Below are 26,288 nucleotides of genomic sequence, written 5' to 3'. Positions count from 1 at the left end.
TCAAAGCCATTTATCCAGGTAGTGGGTGCTGCTACCCAGTTCAGTAAGGAATAGTTTCTGGTTTTCAGTGGCATTACGGTATATAGATAATGCTTACTAAAATCATCTCTTACAACCATGGTGCAATCTGTATATTGCCAGGGGTAGAGCTAAGGCAGAGCTTGAAGTTATCTAGATACCACTTCCTGGTATCCCCAGTGGAGGGATAGTAAACTTATGCTTAGAAGAAGCAAGAGGGTTTCTAGTGGTGGAGCTTAAAGTTAACCAGATGGTGGCAATATTCTGCTGGTATCCTGTTAACTTTGCCACAGATATATCAGGCTTCAGATAACCATATAAAGATATATTCAATGACATTTGTGAATATCCAGCTAAAGATAAATGAACAGCTTATCTGGTTCTCTTTATCTGATTATTGGCCTCAGAGGGAACTAGAGAGGACAAAAGCAGAAAAAAGGAGCCCGTCAAAAAAAAAAAATAAAATAAATGACATCATTACCATAAAGCTCATTGGGTGTTAGATTTTTCTCTGCACTGATTCTTCTCCTCATTTTGCTATAGCTTTTAGATCACTTTCTTCATTACTTTCCTATTGTTTTTATTCTCTCCCCTTTTCTAGACCCAACAGTATTAACAAAGATGCCTGGCCATCATTACAGAGTTCAAGCAAATCCACCAACGGTCTAACGATGGAACACAGGAAAACGCCTCCTATATTAGACAATGGCTCAGACCCTGAACACATGACTCAAGACGGTCCAGACTCAGATTTTGGGTAATTGAGCTGCCTTTATTCCTTTAGGAGGTAGTTCACACTCTTGCTATCTCTTTGTATTCCTTCTTTATACTTTTTTATTCTTGATCATCTTTTTTGTTTGTTTTTTTACACTTGCACAACTTCATTGCACTTGTGAACCTTCTTACTACTGCTTGTATATACAACTTCTATTACAATATTCCTTATTCTCCTTTTTCTATGTTTTGGTCTCAGATCCATGTTTATCCTTTGTTACTTTTCATTTTTTAACTTCAATTTATTCTTTGCTTTCTTTACTTAGCTATTTATTATACTGCTTTTTTCAGTCTTTTTCTGTACTGAAAACTTAGAACTCTACAGACTTTTCTAATATACACATTCTCCCCGTACTGCAGCCCTGTAAATCTTGGGTGATCTCTTATTTTGCCCTTTTCTTTCCCACATCTAAGAATTTTCTGTGTCTCTCTCCACATTTTTTAAATTCAGATAGCATTTGACCATCTATTATCCTTTCATATAAAGAAACATTCATCATGATGCTGTCAAATCATCATCTTTCCAGTCATATAGATTTTCTCCTTGTTCTAGAACTTCTCTTCCACAAAAGACTGTTTTCTTCTTATTTATATTTCTTGTAGTATCAACATTTCTCTTGCAGCCCTCCATTTCCTTCCAGAACTGTAATTGGACTAGATGATGTGGGAGGTCTCAGCTGACATGGGAGTTAGCTCCTGTGGTACTCTGCATACAAGTTTTTTCTACCAGTGTTGTAATAGCAACCATACTAGCACCTTGAGCTAATGTCCATCTTGCCTGTCCTTTCTGACAGCTTTACTTCCTTCTCTTTATAGAATTAGTAAATAGTTCTTACTCATAGGAAGTAACTTGTTTAAATTGTCTGCATGTGCTTAAGTGAATTCTCAGTAGTATAAAACTATTCTCATATGTTCATAACATACATTTAATATGGCTTCATAACAAAGCATTTGGGTGGTATGTTATACATCTTTACATGAGTTAAATTTTTAAAGTAATAAACACAACTACCATGATTATAATAATTCTAACAAGCTATTGATGTGCATGTATAACTTTCCCGTTTCATATTTGCTCTTGTCATTTTATAGCCAGGCACCTAAATATACATATTGATTCTGTGCATAAATTTATAGGGATCTGTACTGGGACTGGTGCTATTTAACTTATTTATAAATGATCTGAAAAATTACAATTGAAGTTTCTTTTGAGACTATATTTCGCCCATGCGGGCTTTCCACATAGGGATCTCACCTTTTCATGGTTGTCCTAAATGTGGCCAGGTTAAGGCCACCCTGGGACATATGTTTTGGACCTGTCTGGCTATACTACCTTTTTGGATTCAATTGGGACACTTTACATCTGCCTTATGGGGCAGACGGTGGACTCCAACTCCAAGAGCACTATTTAGCTTCTATTTGATAGTCTCCTCTAAACTTAAGGGCATGTCAGCATTTGTGGCTCGCGTTATGTTGCTGGGCAAAAAGACTATTCTGACTGGCTGGCTGTCCAATGCACTTCCAACTTACGGCCAGTGGTGCTCGACAATGATTGTACAAGCCTCTCTGGAACGCAGACAATTTGTGGATCTTGACTCTCGTGTGGGAGACCTTTTCCGTCTGATTTGGAAGCCTTTTTGGAAAGACCTTACCCCACTTCCGAGAAGTCATCTCTTGAATACGTGATTCATTTTCTGATTCCTTGTATTTTGTTGTACCTCTCTTGGTTTGGGTTGGTAGGGGAGGGTTAGGGGAGAAGGGTGGGGGGTGGAGGTGTGGTAGGGAGTTTGTTTCTGGTGCTTTTATACTAAGAAAAAGTTGTATTTGGCTGTTGCTGTTCTGTTGTGCACTTTGTTCTAATAAACACATTTAAATATAAATGATCTGGAAATTGGAATAACAAGTGAGGTGATTAAATTTGCAGATGAAATTAAACTATTCAAAGTTGTTAAAACGCATGTGGATTGTGAAAAATTATAGGCAGACCTTAGGAAATTGGAAGTCTGGGCAGCCAAGTAGCAGATGAAATTTAATGTGGACAAATGCAACCTGGATGGTAGGGTCCACCTTGGGGGTTAGTGCCCAAGAAAAGGATCTGGGTTTCATCGTAGACAATACGATAAAACCTTCTGCCCAATGTGTGGCGGCGGCTAAGAAAACCAAAAAAACTCTGTGGAGTGACGATGTTCCCAAATGGACTTTATTTGAAAGTATCAAAGTTCCAAAGGTACACTAAAATCATCCACATAAAAGTAAATCATCCACATAAGAGCCTTAAAGGACCTAGTCCGCAAGGGATACAGGACCCAACATGGTCCGCGTTTCGACAAAAAGTCGTCTTCAGGGGTCCCTGGGGGTCCTATAAAGGTGTGTACGTGGGAAACAATTGTGTGGTAAACCGGAAGTGAGACACTGCGGCTAAGAAAAGCAAGAAAGATACTAGGAATTATTTAAAAAGGGATGGTTAACAAGACTAAGAATGTTATAATGCCTCTATATCATTCTATGGTGCAACCTCACTTGGAATATTGCATTCGATTCTAGTCTCCTTATCTCAAGAAAGATATAGTGGTGCTAGAAAAGGTTCAAAGAAGAGTAACCAAGATGATAAAGGGGATGGAACTCCTCTTTTATGAGGAAAGACTAAGGTTAGAGATCTTCAGCTTGGAAAAGAGATGGCTAAGGGGAGATCTTGGAAAAGAGATGGCTAAGGGGAGATATGATTGAAGTGTACAAAATCCTGAGTGGAATAGAATGGGCACAAGTGGATCAATTTTTCACTCCGTCAAAAATTACAAAGACCTAGTGGATACTAGATGAAGTTACAGGGAAATTACTTTTAAAACCATTAGGAGGAAATATTTTTCCACTCAAATATTTAAGCTCTGGAATGCATGGCCAGAGGTTGTGGCAAGAGCAGATAGTGTAGCTGATTTTAAGAAGGATTTGGATAATTTATTATTTGTTTATTGAGCCTGTCCTCCCAAAGGAGCCCAGAACGGGTTACAAGAGTACATTCATAGTAGAAGCAGGACAAACTTTGGTGGGAAAAACAAACTTGGTATACATAGAGGTATAAATTTCAGCTTTTACAGTATAGTCATAACAGAGATTTGGAAATATAGACTTAGTGGACATAGAGTGTTTTAAAATTGCAGCATTTTCCGAAAAGACATAGCCTGTGGTGGTTTAAATTACATCATTTTCCGTATGGACATAGCCTAACATAAGGTAAAATAGCTTTGTAGGTTTGTGCGTCATTGAAGTATGGTAGGTTTTTGGTCCGGTGGTCTGACGTCAGGGATGCAGAAGTAAGCTAAGGAGCTTGGTTTGTAAAGAGGAAGGTTTTCAAGGCCTTCCTGAAGTTCCATAGACTGTTTAGCGATCTGACAGATGGGGAGATGATGTGCCATAATCTGGGTATAAAATGGGAATAAGAGTGTTTCCAGGCTGTTTCAGATGTGAATGAGCGTCCGGGTGGAATGGCTAGCCGTTTTTCTGCTTGGGATCTCAGTGATCAGTTGGGAATGTAAATTAGTAGTTTTGATGCTATGTAGCATCTTGTGGAATGTCTTGAAAGTTAGAACCAGGGCTTTAAAGACACATTGTTTTCGGATAGGCAGCCAGTGCATGGATCTTAATGCAGGGGTGACATGGCCACAGAAGCCCAGGTTCTTCAGAAGTCGGATTGCAGCGTTTTGCACATCTTGGAGACGGGAGATGGTTTTTGCGAGTAAGCTTACTAGTAGCGTGTTGCAATAATCTAAGCGGAATAACACAAATGCATATAGTAGCTAGGCAAAATCGTTCTCTGAAAAGTAAGCACGTATGCACTTTAGCTGGCGTAGGTAATAGAAACATGAAGACACTAATTTTGATACTTATCTGAGAGCGACAAGTTTGAGTCAAGAATCACTCCCAGGCTGCAGGCGTTGTCTGTGGCTGTAAGGGTGTCATTTCCCCAGGAGAGGAATGGATGGGGATATGTGTAGGAATCTTTGTGTATCCAGAGAAGTTCGTTTTTTGACACGTTGAGCTGTAGTTTGTTTGCAGTCATCCAGTTCTTTATTTCAGTTAGGCAGCAATGAAGTTTTTTGATTTCTACGTCTCGATGTTGACCTAGGGGGAGGTAGAACTGTATGTCGTCTGCGTAAGAGTGGATTTTGATTTGACATTTTTTCTGCGATGTCGAGTACTGGTTTGACGTACAGGTTGAAGAGGAGTGGGGATAGCAATGCACCCTGGGGTATTCCGTAGCAGAGAGATTTTGGTTCTGTTAAGGAGGGTCCTAGTAGTACTTTCTGAAATCTTTCTTTTAAGAAGGAGGAGAACCATTCCAGTACGACATTACAGATTCCGATGGAATGCAGTCTGGATAGGAGAAGTAAGTGATCAATAGTATCGAAGGCAGCACTCAGGTCTAATTGGTTAGTAGCTGTGTGGTGGATGGGCACGAGCCCAAGATTGAGGTTATGTGTGTAGGTAGACTATTGTAGCTTTAATGTCATCAATGGATACTGGTTTGAAGCCTTTTAGAGTTTCTAACTTGCATGGGTTGTGTTGCGTAGTTATTGGGATGTTTGGCAGGGCTTTGGCTTCTAAGTCTAGGCTTTCTCGGGTTTCCTGGATGAAAAGTCCATAGTCTGTTATTGAGAAAGACATGGGACAAGCCACTGCTTGCCCTGGTTCGGTAGCATGAAATGTTGCTACTCTTTAGGTTTTGGGCAAGTACTAGTGACCTGGATTGGCCACCGTGAGAATGGGCTACTGGACTTGATGGACCTTTAGTCTGACCCAGTAAGGCTATTCTTATGTTAAGTTTGTAAGTACTAGCTGAATACTCAGAGCTATTCTATAAATGACTTGCTTTGTCCTAAATGTAAAGAGAGCATTTACAGGAGAGGAGCACGGGCAAGGCATTGTCTACACATGTGACAGAGAATGTTTTAAGTTATACACTAAATTGCTACATTTAGGTGTGCTCACTAGAGAATGACACAGTGACAAAATTTTCCTGTCCCTGCAGTAATTCATTTTCCCATCCCATCCTCATGAGTTCTTTCCCTGTCCCTGCCCCATTTCTGCAAGCTCCATCCTCATCTGCACAAGCCTCAAACACTTTAAAATCATAAGTGTTTGTGGCTTGTACACAGTTAAGGCAGAGCTTATAGAAATGGGACAGCGACAAAACTCGCAGGGACGGGGACATTTAGTTCCTGCGGGGATGGGGACAAATTTGTCCCCGTGCCATTCTATAGAAAAGAGATGTTTTTAAGGATTTTCTAAAATGCATATATGAGGTTGAGGAGCGAACTAAATGGCTTCAGTCTGTGTCTCTTGAAGCAGCTTGATAGGCAATGAGTTTGGACACAAATCTTTTGTGGGTAATACATTTAACTGGTGGAAAGGAAAAAAAATGAGTGAGGTCTTGTGGTTCAACCTGGTCTGGAGAAGCAAAATTGGTTAGTAAGGTAGGAGGGTAATAATCTGTTGAGTGCTTTGTAAAAGAGACAGCCAAATTTGAAAAGAACTCTGTTTTCCATTTTTAGCCAATGAAGTTTGAGATAATGAGATGATATGTGATCAGATTTTTTTAAAGCTGAATATTAGCCTGATGGCGGTGTTTTGGATTATACATAATTTATGGAAGTGTTTTTGAAGCCCAGATAAGTATATAAATTGCAATAATCCAGGATACTTAAAACTAGAGAATGAATAAAGAGAATGAAAGGAGCTTGGTCAAAAATAGATTTAAGCTTCCAGAGCGCACAAAATCCTTTCTGTGTGACTAGGCTAATGTGAGCTGACATGGACTTTTGTCTAAGATTACTTCCAAAATTCTAATGGTCAAGGATTCCAAAAAGTCTCGGTGACGCTAGGTTAGTAGAATAGGCAATGCCTTTGCAGATAGGAGGGATGTTAACAGCTTATTGGTTGGCAAGGATGCTGATTAGGACTGATGGATGTTGATTAGGACTGGAGATGATACAAGTAGGATACTCAAATTCGAATTCAGCTACCCCCTACCATGTGGTTGTGGACTCTTCGGCTGGATAGCCAGAGAAGGCGGTCAGAGTTCAAACAACAGTACAAGGGCTCTTAGACATTTGAGTGATAGAGCCCATTCTTCCTGCAGAATCAAGCTTGGGCAGATACTCAATATATTTCATAGTATCCAAGAAAGACTCAGACAACTGGAGACCAATTCTGAGTCTAAAGTCAATCAGAGCCACTTCGACAAATATGCAACCTATTGTTAAAAACTGGAGAGATCCCGGAGGACTAGAAAATAGCAAATGTCACGCCCATCTTCAAGAAAGGTTCAAGGGGTGACCCAGGAAACTACAGGCCAGTGAGCTTGACCTCGGTCCCGGGAAAGATGATGGAAGCGCTGATTAAGGACAGCATCTGTGAACACATCGAAAACAATGGACAGCTAAAGTCGAGTCAGCATGGCTTCTGCAAGGGTAGGTCATGCCTCACAAACTTATTGTACTTCTTTGAGGGGGTAAACAGCCAGGTGGATAAAGGGGAATCCATAGACATCATTTACCTTGACTTCCAAAAAGCCTTCGACAAGGTACCATACAAAAGACTGCTTAAGAAGCTATGGAACCACGGGGTGCAAGGGGAGGTCCACCGATGGATCAAAAACTGGCTGGCAGACAGGAAACAGAGGGTTGGAGTAAAGGGCCGTTACTCAGACTGGCAGTGGGTCACGAGCGAAGTTCCGCAGGGGTCGGTGCTGGGACCGCTCCTGTTCAATATATTCATTAACGACCTGGAGGCGGGAACAAAATGTGAGGTCATTAAATTTGCGGATGACACCAAACTATACAGCAGGGTTAAAACCACAGCAGACTGCGAAGATCTCCAAAAGGATCTGACGACACTGGAAGAGTGGGCCAAAAAGTGGCAAATGAGCTTCAACATAGGGAAATGCAAGGTCATGTATGTAGGGAAAAAGAACCCGATGTTCACTTACAAAATGGGGGGATCACTGCTAGGAGTAAGTAACCTTTAAAGAGACCTGGGAGTGATGGTAGACACAACATTGAAGGCGTCGGCACAGTGCGCCACAGCCTCAAGGAAAGCAAACAAAATGTTGGGTATCATTAAAAAGGGTATCACGACCAGGACGAAGGAAGTCATCCTGCCACTGTATCGTGCAGTGGTGCGCCCGCATCTGGAATACTGTGTCCAGTACTGGTCGCCGTACCTCAAGAAGGACATGGCAGTACTTGAGGGAGTCCAGAGAAGAGCAACTAAGCTGATAAAGGGTATGGAAAATCTCTCATATACTGACAGACTAAAAAAGTTGGGGCTGTTCTCCCTGGAGAAGCGGAGACTTAGAGGAGACATGATAGAAACCTTCAAGATCCTGAAGGGCATAGAAAAAGTAGACAGGAACAGATTTTTCAAATTATGGGGAACCACAAGTACAAGGGGGCACTCGGAGAAATTGAAAGGGGACAGGTTTAAAACAAACACTAGGAAGTTCTTTTTCACCCAAAGGGTGGTGGATACATGGAACGTGCTTCCGAAGGCTGTGGTAGCAGGAGCACGTTACAGGGCTTCAAAGAAGGTTTGGATAGGTTCCTAGAGGACAAAGGGATTGAGGGGTACAGATAGGAGTAGAGGTAGGTTATAGGGATAGGAGTAGAGGTAGGTTATAGGAATAGTCAGGGACCACTGCTCAGGCAATAGGCCTGATGGGCCGCCGCGGGAGCGGACCGCTGGGCGAGATGGACCTCTGGTCTGCCTCAGTGGAGGCAACTTCTTATGTTCTTATGATTCTGCATGGAGACTGCTCGTTCGGTCATTGCATCGGTCGCATCAGGGGAATTCCTGACCTCTGGATTTGACGGAGGCCTATCTCCATATTCCCATATGTCCAGAGCACAGAAGGATGTTGAGATTTCATTTACTAAATAGACATTTTCAGTTCTCTGCACTTCCCTTTGGTCTGGCGACAGCCCCATGTACCTTCTCCAAGATGATGGCGGCCCACCTGAGAAAGGAGGGAATTCAGGTGCATCCTTATTTGGATGATTGGTTGATCAATGCCTCCTCCAAGATGGAAGGAGAGAGATCCGTGACTGAAGTAGTCCATCTGTTTGTCGCAGAACCTGAACTGGATTGTCAACTTCTAAAAGAGTCACCTGGAGATAACCCGTATCCCAGAGTATTTAGGAATCCATTTCAACACAGCAAAGGTTGTGTCTTTCTTTCTGAGCCACACAAATAGAAACAAAGCAGACTTCAGACATCCTGAATATGCCAATTCCCACAGCTTGATACTATCTCCTGGTACTAGGATCCATGACTGGTAGAAGTAGTCCCTTGGGCAAAGGCTCATATGTGTCCTATCCAGGACTCCCCATAGATGATTCCCTCCAGAAACCATTTGTCTGGACGGTGGAAGCACGGTGGAGCTTATTTTGATGGCTCCAACTGGAGTCATCAGAGAAAGGCATGCCATTAACGACACATGCCAGCCTCTATGGCTGAACGGGGCATTGCCACAGTCACCCAGTTCAGGGCCAATGGATCCCGTTGCAAAGGAAGTGGTCCATAAACCGACTGGAGCTGTGAGTCATTCAGCTCATCCTGCAAACGCTGGAAAAATCCTTGAAAGGCAAAGCAGTCAGAGTTTTCTTAAACAATGCTACAGCGGTGGCTTATGTAAATCGGCAGGGAGGCACCAGAAGTTTTCAGCTTCACGTGGAAGCCAAGTTGTTGTTACATTTGGTCAGAATCCTACCTGCAGGTACTCTTGGTAGTGCATATAGTAGGAGTAAACAATGTGCAAGTCGACTATCTCAACTGACAGACCTTGGACCCGGAGGAGTTGTCTCTATCCTACAAAGCATTCAACTGCTTAGTGTGTCGAAGGGGGCATCCGATGCTCGACCTAATGGCATCAGCAGAAAACAATAAAGTAGATCAGTTCTTCAGCCACAAGTTCAAGCCGGGAAGTGCCAGCTTTGATGCTCTAGTTCAGCTGCAGCCAGAACAAGGGCTGCTGTATATTTCCTCTGTGGCTCATGATAGGCCTGGTCATACAGAGAATAGTGAACCATCCAGGATTGGCAATCCTGGTGGTGCCAGATTGACCATGTCGGCATGGTATGCAGACCTGGTGCACCTTCAAAAGAACAGAGGTCTCAAATTGCTGGTAAATTTGGATTGCTTGTCACAGATTCCAGTTCCCATAGAGTCTGGAACACTTTGGTATTACAGCATGGCTCTTGAGTGCGCTGCTCTAGCTCAGAAAGGTTTCTTAGAGTTAAGAGACAAACAATGATTGCACCCTATGCAAAGACCTGCAAAGGACAAGGTAGAGTTTTATTTCCAAGTTTTCCAAGTTTTATTTAAAATTTGATATACCACTTCAAAAATTGTCTAAGCGGTGTACAATGTCATAACAAATAAAATCAAGGGGAAACACAATTAGACAGTAACAGATGTAAGTGATGTAATAAAACAAGGGGGATAAGGGGGGAAGTACAATTTGCAATAGGAGAGAGAGCCAGTAAAGGTCAATACAGCTCTTCCTTCTTTCTAAAGTCTGGAGATTACTTGTCATATGCGTCCTTAAAAAGGAAAGTTTTTAGGTTAGCTTTAAATTTGGAGCCATTAAAATCCCTGGTGTCAGTAGTTTTGGCCTTTCTGTAGGCCAGTCTGGACAGAAGTTCAGGTAGCTCTGCTGGCTGACCTTTTCAATGCTTCTCTAGAGTCGGAACTGGGACTGGAGAACGGTTAATGTGGTCCCTCTCTACAAAAGTGGAAGTAAGGAAGGAGATCCCTCAAAGTGCAGGTAGCAGGTCTTATGTTTCAGAGCCTGAGTGGAAATGGGCTCTTTGGCCTTGCATCCTGAAATAGCCAGATTTTTGAAGGAAGCACTGAGATTGCAGCCTCCGGTAAGACAGCTGTTCCTGTTGTGGAATCTTAACATCATTTTGAGGGGGCTCAGTAAGGCTCCATTCAAGCCTTTGTAGGAAGCGTCACTTCTGGATCTGACCTCGATGACAGTGTTCCTGGTAGCCTTTGTCTCAGTTAGAAGAGTCTCCGAGAGTCAGGCACTAAAATGCACAGAGTAATTTCTAAGACTTACAGATGTGGGAGTCTTCCTTCGCATAGTCCCTTCATTTTTGCTGAAGGTTGTATCAGCCTACCGTATCAATCAGGAGGTCAGGTTACCCACGTTCCATTCTACAGTTTCCAAGAAGAGACATAATTTCTAGATATGTAGAGTGTTCTTCTCCGTTATCTTGAAGTGGCAAATTAATTTTGTCTCTCAGATCATATTTTTGTCCTCATCAATGCTGCTAGGCTGGGTAAACCAGCAACTAAGGCAACTATTTCCTGATGGATTCATAAGATGATCTCTTCAGTGTACATTGGCTGTGGGAAACAACCACCAATTTCATTGAGAGCACACTCCACCAGAGTTGTGGCTTCTTTGTGTGCAAAGTATCAGGCAGTCCTTCCGGAGGAGATTTGTAGGTAGCTACATGCTCCAAGCTCTATACATTTACAAGGTTTTACAGAGTGGATGTGGCAATGCAAGAGGATACAGCCTTTGGATCCTCGGTTTTAATGGCAGGCTCATCTGTCCCACCATACACTCAAGAGTCTGCTTAGGTATCTCACTTATAGTCAAGGATTCCAAGACACCTTGCACCAGAACGGAAGATTAGGTTCTTACCTTGATAATCTTTCTGGTAGATGTGTCTAAGAGTCCTGATGCCCTGCCCTGTCAGTTAGAATTCATCTGCTTACTGCTTCAGTCAGAGCTTATGTCCACAGCTGGAGATCTTCTCCTGCCAGTCTGATACAAAGAGTAAAATACTGAACATAAAAAAAGTAAATTTCTCAGAGCTCCATCAGTGTAAAGTGCTGGTTGCACTTTGACAGGTGGGTGATTCATTCCACCTGGGTTTACATTATGGGTTTATTACATTGGTTCAATTTCGTCTTACAGATTGGAACAGAAATGTATTAGGGTTTTTCCTATACACCTCCTTCCTATTTCTTATGCTGTAGTGATGGTAGATTGTTTTGGTACAAACTGAAGGGGGCACTGCATTTCTTAGTACTAAATCTTAGCTGCCAAATTTCAGACCATTCTTCAAGCTTCCCTGGGTCTTTTCTCATGTTGTTCACACCATCAGGGATGTCTTCTCTGTTGCAAATTTTGGTATCTTACGCAAAGAGGCATATCTTACCCGACAGCCTTTCAGCAATATTGCTTACAAAAATTATAAAAAGAATGGGCCCAAGAACTGAAACTTGAGGCATACTACTGATAATATTCCTTTCCTCAGAGCGATCTCCATTGACCACTACCCTCTGTCACCTTCCACTCAACCATTTCCTGACTCAGTTTGTCACTTTGGAGCCCATACCAAGGGCACACTATTTAAAAACACAGTAACATAGTAAAGACCTAGAACAATTGCTTTCGTCCTCTACTTATGAGGAATTTAGGAAACGTCTAAAAACACACCTGTTCCTAAAACATCTTGACAACTGATCCACTTATCTCTTTCCTCTCAATAGCGACCTACTGTCCTCTTGATTACTTTTCTCCTCAACAATGAATTTCCTGTCTAATTACTTCTCTTTCTTCTTCCCCTCTTGAAGTCAGTCAATTTGTACCTTTGCTTAATCTTTTGTAAACCGCATAGAACTTCACGGTATTGCGGTATATAAGCTGCTGTTGTTATTATTATTATTATTATTAAATGGTCCATCCAGTCTGCCCAACCATACATGCTTCATAAATTAATTTAATGTATTAGATGCCTGTGTAAATCACTGTCAAGGGCTTTGCTAAAACCTAAATATACCACATCTAGCACACTCCCTCAATCCATTCTCTGGTCACCCAATCTAAGAAATTGAACAGGTTTGTTTGACAAGACCTGCCTCTAGTGAATCCATGCTGCCTTGGGACCTGTAATCCACTGGATTCCAGAACATAAGAATTGCTGCTGCTGGATCAGACCAGTGGTACATCATGCCCAGCAGTCTGCTCCCCACGGTGGCCCTTTGGTCACTATTCTCTGTTTTAAAAGTGTTTCTCTCAATTTACCGTATTTTCACGTAGATAACGCGCACCAGTGTAAAACGCGCACACGGGTATAGCGCGCGGAAAACACAAATTTATGTACATAAATTTTTATATACTGCGCACACCCGTATACCGCGCATGCTGCCCGACTCTCCCATCGCCGTCCGACTCTCCTTTCGCCCACCCCGATTCTCCTCTGGCCACCCCGACTCTCCTTTCGCCCGCCCGACTTTCCTTTCGCCCACCCGACTCTCCTCTCCCCCTTGAAGTCCTGTCCACACCCTGAAAGCTTGATGCCCACCCCCCGACGTCCGATTCACCCCCCCGCAGGACCTCTCGCACCCTCACCCCGAAGGACTGCTCGTACGCCCTCCCACCTGCACCCCCACAGCCTCCCGACCCCCCCCAACACATCATGTAGAAGCTCCTACCGGTGTCCTGCTGCTTTCTCTTAGCGGTCCCGGCCCTTCCGTGAGCCCTGCGCCTGCGCTGCTTCCTCTTCCAGCGGTTCGCCCTTTCTCTAACGTCAAGCCCTCTTGCCCCACTCACTCCCCGACTCCCTGACACGATCGGGGCAAGAGGGAGCTCAAGCCCTCTTGCCCCAGCCAACCGCGGCACCCCCGACACGATCGGGGCAAGAGGGAGCCCAAGCCCTCTTGCCCCGCCGACTCCCCAACTCCCCGCCAATATCGGGCCAGGAGGGAGCCCAAACCCTCCTGGCCACGGTGACCCCCTACCCCCACCCCGCACTACATTACGGGCAGGAGGGATCCCAGGCCCTCCTGCCCTCGACGCAAACCCCCCTCCCCCAACGACTGCCCCCCCAAGAACCTCCGACCGCCCCCCCCAGCCGACCCACGACCCCCCTGGCCGACCCCCACGACACCCCCACCCCCTTCCCCGTACCTTTGTGTAGTTGGCCGGACAGACGGGAGCCAAACCCGCCTGTCCGGCAGGCAGCCAACGACAGAATGAGGCCGGATTGGCCCATCCATCCCAAAGCTCCGCCTACTGGTGGGGCCTAAGGCGCCTGGGCCAGTCAGAATAGGCCCGGGAGCCTTAGGTCCCTCCTGGGGGCGGGGCCTGAGGCACATGGGCCCAACCTGACCATGTGCCCAAGGCCCCGCCCCCAGGAGGGACATAAGGCTCCCGGGCCTATTCTGATTGGCCCAGGCGCCTTAGGCCCCACCAGTAGGCGGAGCTTTGGGACGGATGGGCCAATCCGGCCTCATTCCGTCGTTGGCTGCCTGCCGGACAGGCGGGTTTGGCTCCCGTCTGTCCGGCCAACTACACAAAGGTACGGGGAAGGGGGGTGGGTGTGTTGTGGGGGGTCGGCCAGGGGTGTCGCGGGTCGGCTGGGGGGGCGGTCGGAGGTTCTGGGGGGGGGGGTTTGCGTAGAGGGCAGGAGGGCCTGGGATCCCTCCTGCCCGTAATGTAGTGCGGGGTGGGGGTAGGGGGTCGCCGTGGCCAGGAGGGTTTGGGCTCCCTCCTGGCCCGATATTGTCGGGGAGTTGGGGAGTCGGCGGGGCAAGAGGGCTTGGGCTCCCTTTTGCCCCGATCGTGTCGGGGGTGCCACGGTTGGCTGGGGCAAGAGGGCTTGAGCTCCCTCTTACCCCGATCGTGTCGGGGTTGCCGCGGTTGGCTGGGGCAAGAGGGCTTGAGCTCCCTCTTGCCCCAATCGTGTCGGGGAGTCGGCGAGGCAAGAGGGCTTGACGTTAGAGAAAGGGCGAACCGCTGGAAGAGGAAGCAGCGCAGGCGCAGGGCTCACAGAAGGGCCGGGACCGCCAAGAGGAAGCAGCAGGACACCGGTAGGGGGGGGGGGGTCGGGAGGCTGTGGGGGTGCGAGCGGTCCTTCAGGGTGGGGGTGCGGGTGGGAATGCTTGAGCTCCCTCTTGCCCCGATCGTGTCGGGGTTGCCGCGGTTGGCTGGGGCAAGAGGGCTTGAGCTCCCTCTTGCCCCGATCGTGTCGGGGAGTCGGCGGGGCAAGAGGGCTTGACGTTAGAGAAAGGGCGAACCGCTGGAAGAGGAAGCAGCGCAGGCGCAGAGCTCACAGAAGGGTCGGGACCGCCAAGAGGAAGCAGCAGGACACCGGTAGGCGCTTCTACATGTTGGGGGGGGGTCGGGAGGCTGTGGGGGTGCAAGCGGTCCTTCGGGGTGGGGGTGCGAGCGGTCCTGCGGGGGGGGGAACTATGTAAAAAAAATTTTGTACAACGCGCAAGGGTATGCGCGGTTTGTAAAAACCACGTATAACGCGCGCGTTATATGCGAGAAAATACGGTACGTACCACAGAAGTCAGATTTACCAGCCTGTAGTTCCCTCCCTCCTTCCTTACTTCTACTTTTGTAGAAAGGGACCACATTAATCGTTCTCCAATCCCACTCCCAACTCTAGAGAAACATTGAAAAGGTCAGCCAGCAGAGCTACCTGAACTTCCCTAAGTTCCTGTAGTAGCCTTGGATGTACCTCATCCAGCCTTATCACTTTGTCCACCTTTCACTAGCTCTTCATGAACATAATCCTCTGAAAATTGACTGGATTTACCTCACTTCCATCCCTTTTGACATTTGTCTTCTGTGGTCCTTCTCCCGGCTCCTTAGCTGTGAACACAGAACAGAAATATTTATTAAGAAATTCAGCCTTTATCAGCTTCTACATATTTTTCCCCTTCACCTTTGAGTCTCACAATGCCCATTTTGTACTTCTTCCTATCACTAATATATCTAAAAAAAATGTCTTTTTTCGCCATTGTTCCGTGTCGGGTATTTTTTCTTCCATTTACATCTTTGCTTTTCTGACTACTCTTAACTTTTTCAGATATTTTTGCCTTCTTTTCCTCTTAGTTTATGAAAGCTAACCTCTTTTTCCTTACCATTACAGCTACTACTTTTGAGAACCAAACCAGATTTTTTTTCCTCTTACTTTTACTTACTTTCTTTACACAGTGGTTTGTTACCCTTACAATTGCTCCTTTCAGTATTGTCCACTGTTTCCTCCTTCCTGATGTTCCCATCCAGACAACAATTCCTTGACTCATTCTTGCTGGTATAATCTTAATATTTATAATCAGATGAAGGTTTCATTTTTTGAAAAATATATTATAGAGTTAATCAAATAATTTTCTGATTTGGTTATACTATTAGAAATATATAGATAAATAATTATGAAATTATTGCAAGGTGAACTAACTCCCGAGAGAGGTGGTGGAGAGGAAAACGGTGATAGAGTTTAAAAAAGCGTGAGATGAACATTGAGGATCTAGAATCAGGGAGAGTGTGGCGCAGTGGTTAAAGAGGGAGAGTGTGGCGCAGTGGTTAAAAGCTACAGCCTCAGCACCCTGAGATTGTAGGGTTCAAACCCATGCTTCTCCTTTTGACCCTGGGCAAGTCACTTAATCCCCCCATTGCCCCAGGTACATTAGATAGATTGTGAGCCCGCCGGGACAGAGAGGGAAAACTGCTGTCCCAGGCGGGCTCACAATCTCAGTACCTGAATAAATGCATGTAAACCGTTCTGAGCTCCCCTGGGAGAACGGTATAGAAAATTGAAAGGTTTTTTTGAAAGAAAATAATAGTAAATATTGAAGGCCAGTACTGGGCAGACTTGCATGGTCTGTGTCTGTATATGGCCATTTGGGGGAGGATGGGCTGGGGAGGGCTTCAATGGCTGTGAGGGTGTAGATCGACAGAAGTGAGCTTTGACGGAGACTTCAGTAGTTGGAACCCAAAAACAGTACCGGGCTGAGTTTTGGATTCTTGCCCAGAAATAGCTAAGGAGAAGAAGAAAAAAAAAAACAACAAATTTTTAAGATTGAATCAGATGGACCATTCGGGTCTTTATCTGCCATCATCTACTATGTTACTATGTAAGTTTTCTTTTTGAAAAGAGAAAAATAATCATTATCTTAATTTGGAAAAGAAAAACACGTTTTCCTGCTTTTATGGGCTCCAAACTATTTCTCAATTTTGAATGAATGAGTTCAAAGGAAGAGCATATTTTTCTATGCCAGTAGAAGAAGCTACTGCTGTTAAAAGTACTATTGCAACACTACTAATTATTTATATAGTGCTACTAGACATACACAGCACTATATATCAAAACATAGAAGAGAGAGTCCCTGCACAAAAGAGCTTACAATCTAGTCAAGACAGGCAGACTGGACAAAAAGGTGCATCAATACACAGTGCTCAAGTGAGAGAAATACAGAGGGAATGATAAGACAAATGTTGGTGCTTAGCAGGTAGGGGAATTTCAGAGGGAATAAGACAGATATTGGTGCTTAGAGGTGAAATCATTACTTCAACAGTCTCTAAATCCAAGTGCTTAATAAGTGACCACCAATTCGGTATGACTTTCTTTAAAACATCATCAGCAAACATATATTTATTGAATGTTTCCCCCTTAGCTCTGAAGTTTATAGTTGGCATTACTTATGGATGATTCCTGGATACCCAACTATTTTTCTGTATTTTGTTTAAATTTTCAGAAATGGTTTTCAGGATTCTCAGCATATCTTCAACATTTTTTTCAAGCCCAATATTCACAAACTCACCAAAATAGGTCAGTTGTTGATATACTGCTTTAACAGTCCACTAGAGAGTTCCATCTAACATCTTTTGGGAGCATTAGCTTGATTTCACCCATTCTTTTCAGAGCTACTGCTGTAAAAGGATTGTTATGGAAGTAATTAACAATTTGAATAATATTAGTCTTCATTTCTGGTCTTTGGTTAGAAGGCATAGCAAATTACACTCCTGGCGGAATTCTATGCAAAAAAATTCAAAATTCTGCTCAAAAAAAAGCCTAATTCTGTGCACAAAATTTGAAAATTCTGCAAGTTTATTTCTAATCTAATATTTGTGAATTGCACAAACCACAGGCTCTAAGCGACAAGGAATAGGGAAGATTGGGCAGAGGAAGAAAGAGAAAAAAGGGAGGAGGGGGGGAAGAAAGGAGGAGATCTAATCGTATTAAGCAAGAAAACAGGTGCGTATGTTGATCTTATAAACTTAGTTTTAGAAGAGTAGGGTTTTCAGTTTTTTTCCGGAATTGGGCGTGGTTGGATTCTGTTCTTATTGTCTCTGCTAGATCGTTCCAGATTTTGACTCCCAGGAAGGTGAATATGGATTGGAAAATTCTGAGGTTCATTTGGATTATGTTTAGTAGTCTGCATGAGGTGGACCATGCATCAGATAAGAGAGGCAGCTGAGTTTACATAGATTATATGATGCAGGATGTTTTGAATTTTATTCGGGATGGGATGGGTAGCCAGTGGAGTTGTTTGAGGTGTGCTGAGATAGTCATATTTCTTTAGGCCGAAAATGAGTCTTGCATACTGCAATGTTTTGAATGAGCTTAATTTTGTGTGTAAGGGTAGCATTGATTCCCAAATAGACAGAGTTGCAGTAATCCAGTTGGGATAAAATCATCATCTGGACAATGAGGGCAAAATGATGCTGATGTAAGTATGGCCTGATGAGTCTTGATTGTTTCATGGTGAAGTGGGTTTTCTTACGAAGATGGGACATTTGAGGTTCCATGGTTAGTGTGGAGTCCAGGGTGCAGCCTAGAATATTTGACAACATTTAAACAATAATTTTGCTAATTATCCAGAATTTCAGTACAATTTACTATTTTCATTAAATTATACTTACTTAGTGACTTTCTTCTAGCAGCACACCTTTGTAAAAGCCCATCTTAGTGAAGTTGGTTGATTTGTTTTCATAGTACTTCACTTTGCCTCTGTTGTTGAAAAACATTTCCGAAAGCTGACATATTTCAATAACTTCAAAATAGAAAACTTTTTTCTATCTTTTGTTGCCTGATCAATTAATTTTTCCATTCACTTTGGTCCCAGAGGTCCCTATTCTGCTTTTCTTTGTTTTTTTTGTAACTGTCTTCCCTAGATCACCTGTCCTTTTTATATTATATTCCTTTCTGTCCTTCCCAGCATCTATCCCCCCGCCTCTATCCTGAGCTTCTCATTTCTATGTCCCTCTTCATTCTTCTACATCAGTGGTTCCCAAACCTGTCCTGGGGGACCCCCAGCCAGTCAGGTTTTCAAGATATCCCTAATGAATATGCATGAGAGAGATTTGCATATAATGGAAGTGACAGCTATGCAAATCTCTCTCATGCATATTCATTAGGGATATCTTGAAAACCTGACTGGCTGGGGGTCCCCCAGGACAGGTTTGGGAACCACTGTTCTACATCATCATCTCTCTGTCAGAATCATCCCTTTTCAAGCAATGTCCCTGTGTCTAGTGTCTTACCATGTTTCAATGCTTTCTCCCCATCAAGCATTCTTCTCCATGCCCAGCATTGCTTCAGTGTCCCCCATCTCTATGCTCAGTCCCCATCTAGGATCTCTTTCTATCTTTCTGTGCCTCTTTATGTGTAGGATCTTCCACCCCTGATCTAGCCTATCTCCTCAAGTTTGCATCTCTCACTTATCCCTCTCCCCTCCCAAGCCAGAATCTGTCTCCCCCCCCCCCCCCCAATATCCCCAGCCAGCACCTCACACTATCTCCCACTAGGTATACTCTGGAGGAGAGGAGGTAGAGGGGAGATATGATGCAGACATTTAAATACTTGAAAGGTATTAATATAGAACCAAATCTTTTCCAGAGAAGAGAAAATGGTAAAACTAGAGGGCATAATCTGAGGTTGCGGGGAAGAAGACTCGGGAGCAATGTTAGGAAATTATTTTTCACGGAGAAGGTGGTAGATATCTGGAATGCCCTTCTGAGGAAAACAGTGATGGAATTTAAAAAAGCATAGGATAAACATAGAGGATCTCTGTTTAGTCAGAAAAAAAGAGTAGCTTTTTAGCAAGAAACCTAAAGCTGTGTTTTTTTCATATGTTCTGCTTCAGTTAATGGATTTTTTCCCTCTAATTAGCAAATAACATTGCTGTTTGTCCACAAAAATAGAAGGTTTTGCATGCAATATATCTGTTTTGATGTGCCCTGTTTATGTGGTGCCTTATTAAATGTATTTTGAGCTTAATAAAGCAAGAATAAAAACCCAGAGAGCTATTTAGCAGATCGCATTAAGGACATCCAAACTGTGCCTAAGTTCCGTCCATAAAACTGAGGTCTATCTGAAGCACAAACTACGCTCAAAAGTAGACTTCCTTTACAATGCCTATAGGACCTAGTTTTACAATTGCTAAGCAACTTGCTAGCTCACTGTGTAGCACACTGGTTAAACCTACAGCCTTCTACTCTAATGTTACTGGTTCAAATCCCAGTTTCAAGTTTTATTTTGATTTGATAAATCGCTTATTCAAATTACTAAGTGAGTTACAGCAGAATAATATAAACAAACATTTCAACATACTTTTTAAAATTGATAGTAATAGGTTAGACAGACAAGTTTACAAACTAATTGATACACAAGGAATGGAGGGGTAAAGTTACAATTCAATGCTTAGAAATGAAGACAGAGCCATGGAGAAAACATAGGGGAGGGAAAATAGTATAAACCTGAAAGGTAACTACTTTGTCATTTAAGGAAAATTTAAAGATTAAAAGCATCTTTAAAAAGGAAGCTTTTTAAATTTTTTAAAAATGGCTAAGATCTTTTTCCTCTCTAATGTATTGGGGCAAAGTATTCCAAAGTTGGGGGGCCATCACTGAAAACATGTCATGTCTTCTAGTACCGATGACTTTCAAAGAAGGAACTGCTAAAAGCTTTTGACCAGTAGATCGAAGGGAACATGATGAATTATAAGAAATAAGCATTCTATTGATAAATTGTGGTTCATTGGAAGACAAAGTTTTAAACACTAAGAGTAATATTTTAAAGGTGATACGGTGATTTATTGGAAGCCAGTGTGAATTAATCAGAAAAGGGGTAACATGGTCATATTTTTTACCATTATGAATAAGTTTGACAGCTGTGTTTTGTATTATTTGAAGACGCTTTTTTTTCCTTTTGTGTAATGTTTGTTAATAATGAGTTACAGTAATCAAGTTTAGCAATGACTAGAGAGTGGATTAGAACGTTTATTGATTTTGGTTCAAGAAATTTAGAAGATTGAACGAATCATGCATAATCTATAGAAACAAAATTTGATGGTGTTACTTATGTGTTCATGATAGGAGAGCTTATCAGTTACTCTCTCTGATGTAAGAGAAATAAATAAAAGCATTAAACAGATCCAACTACCAGTATCACAATTATAATGAAAACCACCATAAAATCGCCATTCTAATAACATCATCATAATAAAATATTATAACATTAAGGACATTATTTGGACATCTTAACTTTCACCTAAAACCTGATTCTCTGAAGGATGCCTAAAAATTTAGACGTCTAAACAGTGCTGAGCATTTCTGAGCGTGATTCTACAAAGGACGCCTATCTTAGATGTCTAAACGGCGCTTAACTTTAGACGCATTTTGCAGAATCAGGGCCTAAATGTACAGCACTGCGTAAACCCGTTCAGTTCTATAGAAATGTTAAATAGTAGTCGTAGTTGTTGTTATTATAGAAACACATACAGCAGGATCATTGGGGACATTATGCCACTCATCAAGACTTAGGTTAACAATTTTACCCTCTAGATCTGTTGCACATTGCTCTGTTTTGTGTCATAATTTATCTGTCATTTTCCTTGCAACATCGGATCTGCTGGGAGGACTGTATCCTGGTCTCAATAACTGAACCATGTAGTAAAGTGAGGGTTTTCAATCAGATGAAAAGAAGAGTTTGTCACGTAACAAACTGGGCAATTTTTTCATCAATTACGTTTTTTTCTAATCTGGTTTTTATCAGAAACTTATCTATGGTGGTTCCAAGATGGTCGGATTTTTTCTTTTTTTTAGACGATATACTGTGGGTATGTGATGTGACTGAAACACTATTGGAGTTATCTGTGTAGGATAGTGTTTCAGTCACATCATATATCCACAGTATATTGCCTAAAAGTAAGAAAAAAAATCCGACCATCTAGGAACCATCATAGATAAGTTTGTAATAAAAACAAGTAAATGATGAAAAAATTGCCCAGTTTGTTATGTGACAAACTCTTCTTTCCATCTGATTGAGCAGGAGGATGGTAATCTCAAAGGTGGATCATTTCCAGAATCCTGAGAAAACTAGAGTAATTAGTCATTTGACAGAATATAGAGGGTACAGTTAAAGGGCCATTTTTCTCAATGGATGAGAGTAAATAGTGGAGTGCTGCAGGGATCTCTACTGGGGCCTGTTTTATTTAACATATTTATAAATGATATGGAAATTGGAATGATGAGTGAGGTGATTACATTTGCAGTTGACATTAAATTGTTCAAAATTGTTAAAACACACACAGACTTAAAAATTGTAGGTAGACCTTAAGAAATTGGAAGACTGGGCATCCAAATGGCAGATTAAATTTAATTTGGACAAATGCAAAGTGATGCAAATTAGGAAGAATAACCCCAATCATAGTTAACTGATGCTAGGGTCCACTGTAAGGGTCAGTGCCCAAGAAAAAGATCTAGGTGTTGTGGACAATATGCTGAATCCTGCTTAATGGGTGGCGGCGGCCAAAAAAGCAAACATGATACTAGGAATTATTAGAAAAGGGATGGTAAATAAGACTAAGAATGTATTGCTGTATTGCTCCATGGTATAACCTCACCTTGAGTAAGTATTACATTTAATTCTGGCCCCTGTATCTCAAAAAGATTTTGTGGAATTAGAAAAGGTTCAAGGAAGAGCAATCAAGATAATAAAGGGGATGGAACTCCTTTCACATGTGGAAAGACTAAAGAGGGGGAGATATGACTGAAGTGTACAAAATCTTGAGTGGTATAGAATGGGTGACATCAAAAATTGCGAAAGAGGCACTATGAAATTACAGGGAAATACTTTTAAAAACAATAGGAGGAATAACACAGGAACAACAAAAATCTTTACTTTCTTATAGACAAGAGACTTTGGACTTAGGGGCCACATTTAGGCTACTTTATCCCTGCAAATGTTTAGTATCCCTGGGAGGTTTAAAATATATCTTTTTTGTTCCTGAACAATTGAAAGCTTTTATAGATCTTAAGAAAATAGCTTAAGGTTCAGAGGTACTGCAGGGTATTGGTACATATAAAAATTACTGCTAGCAATTGTTAAAGCCTTACTTTAATAATATTACTAATTTTGGATTGCCTTATTCTTTATTGATTCCTTTCCTTATTTATTTTTGGTGTGGTCTAATAAAGAAGTATATTATTTCTAATGGAAATGTGCTGGATTTAAAAGTACTTTTTCTTTCCATGTTTCTTTAATAAAAAACAAACAACAATAGGAGGAAATGTTTTTTTCACTCAGAGAATAGATAAGCTCTGGAAAGTGTTACCAGAGGATGTGGTAACAGTGGTTAACGCAGCTGGTTTTAAATAAGGTTTGGACAAGTTCCCGGAGGAAAATTCTGCTGTTGAGACAGACATAGGGGAAGCCACTGCTTGCCCTAGGATCAGTAAGATGGAATGTTCCTACTATTTGAGTTTTTGGCAGGTACTTATGACCTGGATTGGCCACTGTGGAAATAGGATACTAGTCTGGATAGATTGGTCTGACCTAGTATGGCTATCCTTATGTTGTGTTATGATGATAGATTCCCCTAAAACAAAAAAAGACAGTGCTGTTATTTTATTATTGATACCATTTCTGCTTGTTTAATATTACTCATTGTTTTCACTGCCACTCAGTACTGCCCCAAAAAGGAATATTTGCTTGTCTCAACTCTTTATTTCTTCATAACAATTGTATCAAAATGACGTTAACATGCAGTAATAATAACAAATATATTTTTGCTCAATTATGACAATTCCTCAAGGCAGCCTTTATGAAAAATGATGAAATTAGAACATTTACCAACCTGAAGATCTGCCTGTTCAAATATGTTCCTTTTGTCATGTTCATCACAGTACTTTTCATGATGATGTTTAATTTGGGCCACCAGGCCTAGCATATCTTGCACAGCATTTCATTTTAGATTTATTTTATCATTTTCTTTAATGATATCCTTTGTCACATTATATGTAGCGCTGTCATTATGTTACTACTAGTGTTTAAGCCCGTTACATTAACGGGTGCTAGTAAAGCCTCCTTCCCTCACATGTCCCCTATTCTCAGCCCCAGCTCCAAACCCATTTTTACCCCCCCCCCCCCCAGCCCCCTTCTCCCATCTGTTCCCTTTCAGCCTGAGCCCCCTTTTCTCACCAGCAGCATTTCCCTCCCCATTCCACTTCCCTGTCCAGCAGTACCTCTTCCCTGCTTCCTCTGTTCCTCTTCATTGCTCCCCTGGTCCATTAGCACCTCTTTCCTGCTCCCCCTGTTCCTCTTCATTGCTCCCTCAGCCCACTAGCACCTCTTCCCTGCTCCCCCTGTCCCTCTTCTAACGGGTGCTAGTAAATCTTCCTTCCTTCACATGTCCCCTATTTTCAGCCCCAGCCCCAGCTCCAGCTGCAGCTCCAAACCCATTTTTACCCCCCATCCTCCTTCTCCCATCTTTTCCCTTTCAGCCCCAGCCCCCTTTTCTCACCAGCAGCATTTCCCTCCCTACTCCACTTCCCTGTGCAGTAGCAGCAGAAGCATACCTTCCCCCTCCATTTTCCTGTGCAGCAGCAGCAGCATTTCCCTCCCCCAACCCACTTCCCTGTGCAGCAGCATCTCTTCCATGCTTCCCCTGTCCCTCTTCCCTGCTTCCCCAGTCCAGCAGCACCTCTTCCCTGCTCCCCCTCACTGCCTTACATACTTTGTCCCTCCCGCACCCTCCGAATCCAACCTGCCTGCCAGCCATCCCCCTGTGCAGTAGAACCCTCTCCCACTGCCACTATCGCCACCGTGCAGCCAACCCCACTGATCCTCCACCGCGAGACGACCGTCAAACCTACTGGCTCCAGCAGCGGTCGCATCACACTAAAGACTATGCTTCGCGGCCTTCCCATGCTCTGATTTCCTCTGCCGGCATCTCTGATGATGTCATCAGAGACGGGGCAGAGGAAATCAGAGCATGGAAAGGCCGCGAAGCAGTGTCTTTAGTGTGATGCAGCCACTGCTGGAGCCAGGAAGTTTGTGAGTCTCGTGGTGGGAGGGTCAATGGGGGTTCGTGTGCATCAGGAAAGGGTGCAGGGGGGGAGGGGCGACGATGGTGGCAAATTTTCAGTCGGCACGTGTTCTCAGACTGCCTTTGGGGCTCCATGTCCGTGCCGCCTGTCTTGGAGGGTTGTGTCGGGGTGGGGCTCCTGTGCCCAATTCTCTTGTGGTCGGCGCTGTGTCGGGGCTTCTGCTGGGCACTGGCCTGTTGGCTCAGTATTGTGCGCATGTGAGGACTGACAGGGTGGCGGGCAGGGAGAGAAAACTTGCTTGCGCTTCCTCCAGCGGTTGGTGAGTGAGAGCGGGAGGAGGGGAGTGGCCAGAGTGTTCCCTGCCGCCTGATTCTAAAATAGAATCCGGCCACGGATCAGAAAACACGGCCGCAGGGATCATGAAACCCTAAGTGCGCATGCGCGCTTAGGGTTTTATTATACAGGATAACTTAAACACCTCGCAGTGCACAATATGTTCTATTTGACAATGCCAGTTAGTACGATATCTGGCTTTGAACCTCATCACGCTCTATTGCATGCAACATCACTTAGCTTGTTGTCTAGTTTTTTCCAGTTACTGAGCATGGGTACACAAGCGCACACTTTAAGTAGCAATTGCCAATTAAGCTGCTAGCTTTTGTTCTAAGTGTGCAAAAAGTACATGGAAAATAACACACGACACAAATTTTAGTAAAATAGTTACTTTGTTTATTAATTATCATAATGGACCTCAAAAGGTTAGTGCATCATCTGGGAGGTCTTTACAAACGCCAAAATGGTGGCCTTTTTGACAAAGATCTCAATCTGAGAATTTGTTGCTCCCCAATATGTACCTTTTGTCCTGCATGACATCATTACTTGTCAACCAATCCATTAACAGAGGCTGTCCTTAAATTTGGACAAAGAACTTCCTTTTAACATGGAATAAAATTTCCAGAAATCATATTTTTTGTTTACATTCATTTCTGAATATATATATAACCATTTTATAACATAGCCAAAAACTTTAAATCTAAACTGCTGAAAAGTTCTTGCCTCTATCAGCACAGGAAAAAAAGGAGGGACTGTTCCCCCCTGCTCTGAGCTTTACAAGAACTGACAGTTTCAAATTTCACTCAAACTCAGAAACCCCCCAGACCCCTCCCTATGCTGGTGGGCCTCTAGAGGGTTTCCATGGTAACAGTATTCCTAGCTTTAACCTAACCATTTCCAGATGATACCTAAAGATTTTTCCTTAGTGTTTCTTGCATCTTATATATATATATATATACACTAGTCTTTAAGCCCGTTACATAAACGGGTGCTAGAATAGATGTGTGTGTCTGTCTTTATTTCT

At 43.0% G+C, this 26,288-nt stretch overlaps 1 protein-coding gene across 5 annotated transcripts in view; it reads left to right on the top strand.

The window, feature by feature from the left end:
- Nucleotides 1-26,288, top strand: part of CNOT4 (CCR4-NOT transcription complex subunit 4) — a 974,933-nt gene that overhangs the window by 437,610 nt on the left and 511,035 nt on the right. For 3 of the 5 annotated variants that reach the window (XM_033957877.1, XM_033957875.1, XM_033957878.1), the window contains one exon: nucleotides 620-775. The exons of the other annotated variants lie outside the window; for them this stretch is intronic. In XM_033957877.1, coding sequence (XP_033813768.1) covers nucleotides 620-775 — 156 coding nt within the window. The remainder of the gene's footprint in view (nucleotides 1-619; nucleotides 776-26,288) is intronic. 5 annotated transcript variants of the gene reach the window in all.

The sequence above is a fragment of the Geotrypetes seraphini genome, chromosome 9 (genome assembly GCF_902459505.1).
Source record: "Geotrypetes seraphini chromosome 9, aGeoSer1.1, whole genome shotgun sequence".
Lineage (NCBI taxonomy): Eukaryota > Metazoa > Chordata > Amphibia > Gymnophiona > Dermophiidae > Geotrypetes > Geotrypetes seraphini.
Note: the sequence above shows the minus strand (reverse complement) of the source record. Positions and strands in the feature narration are given on the sequence as shown.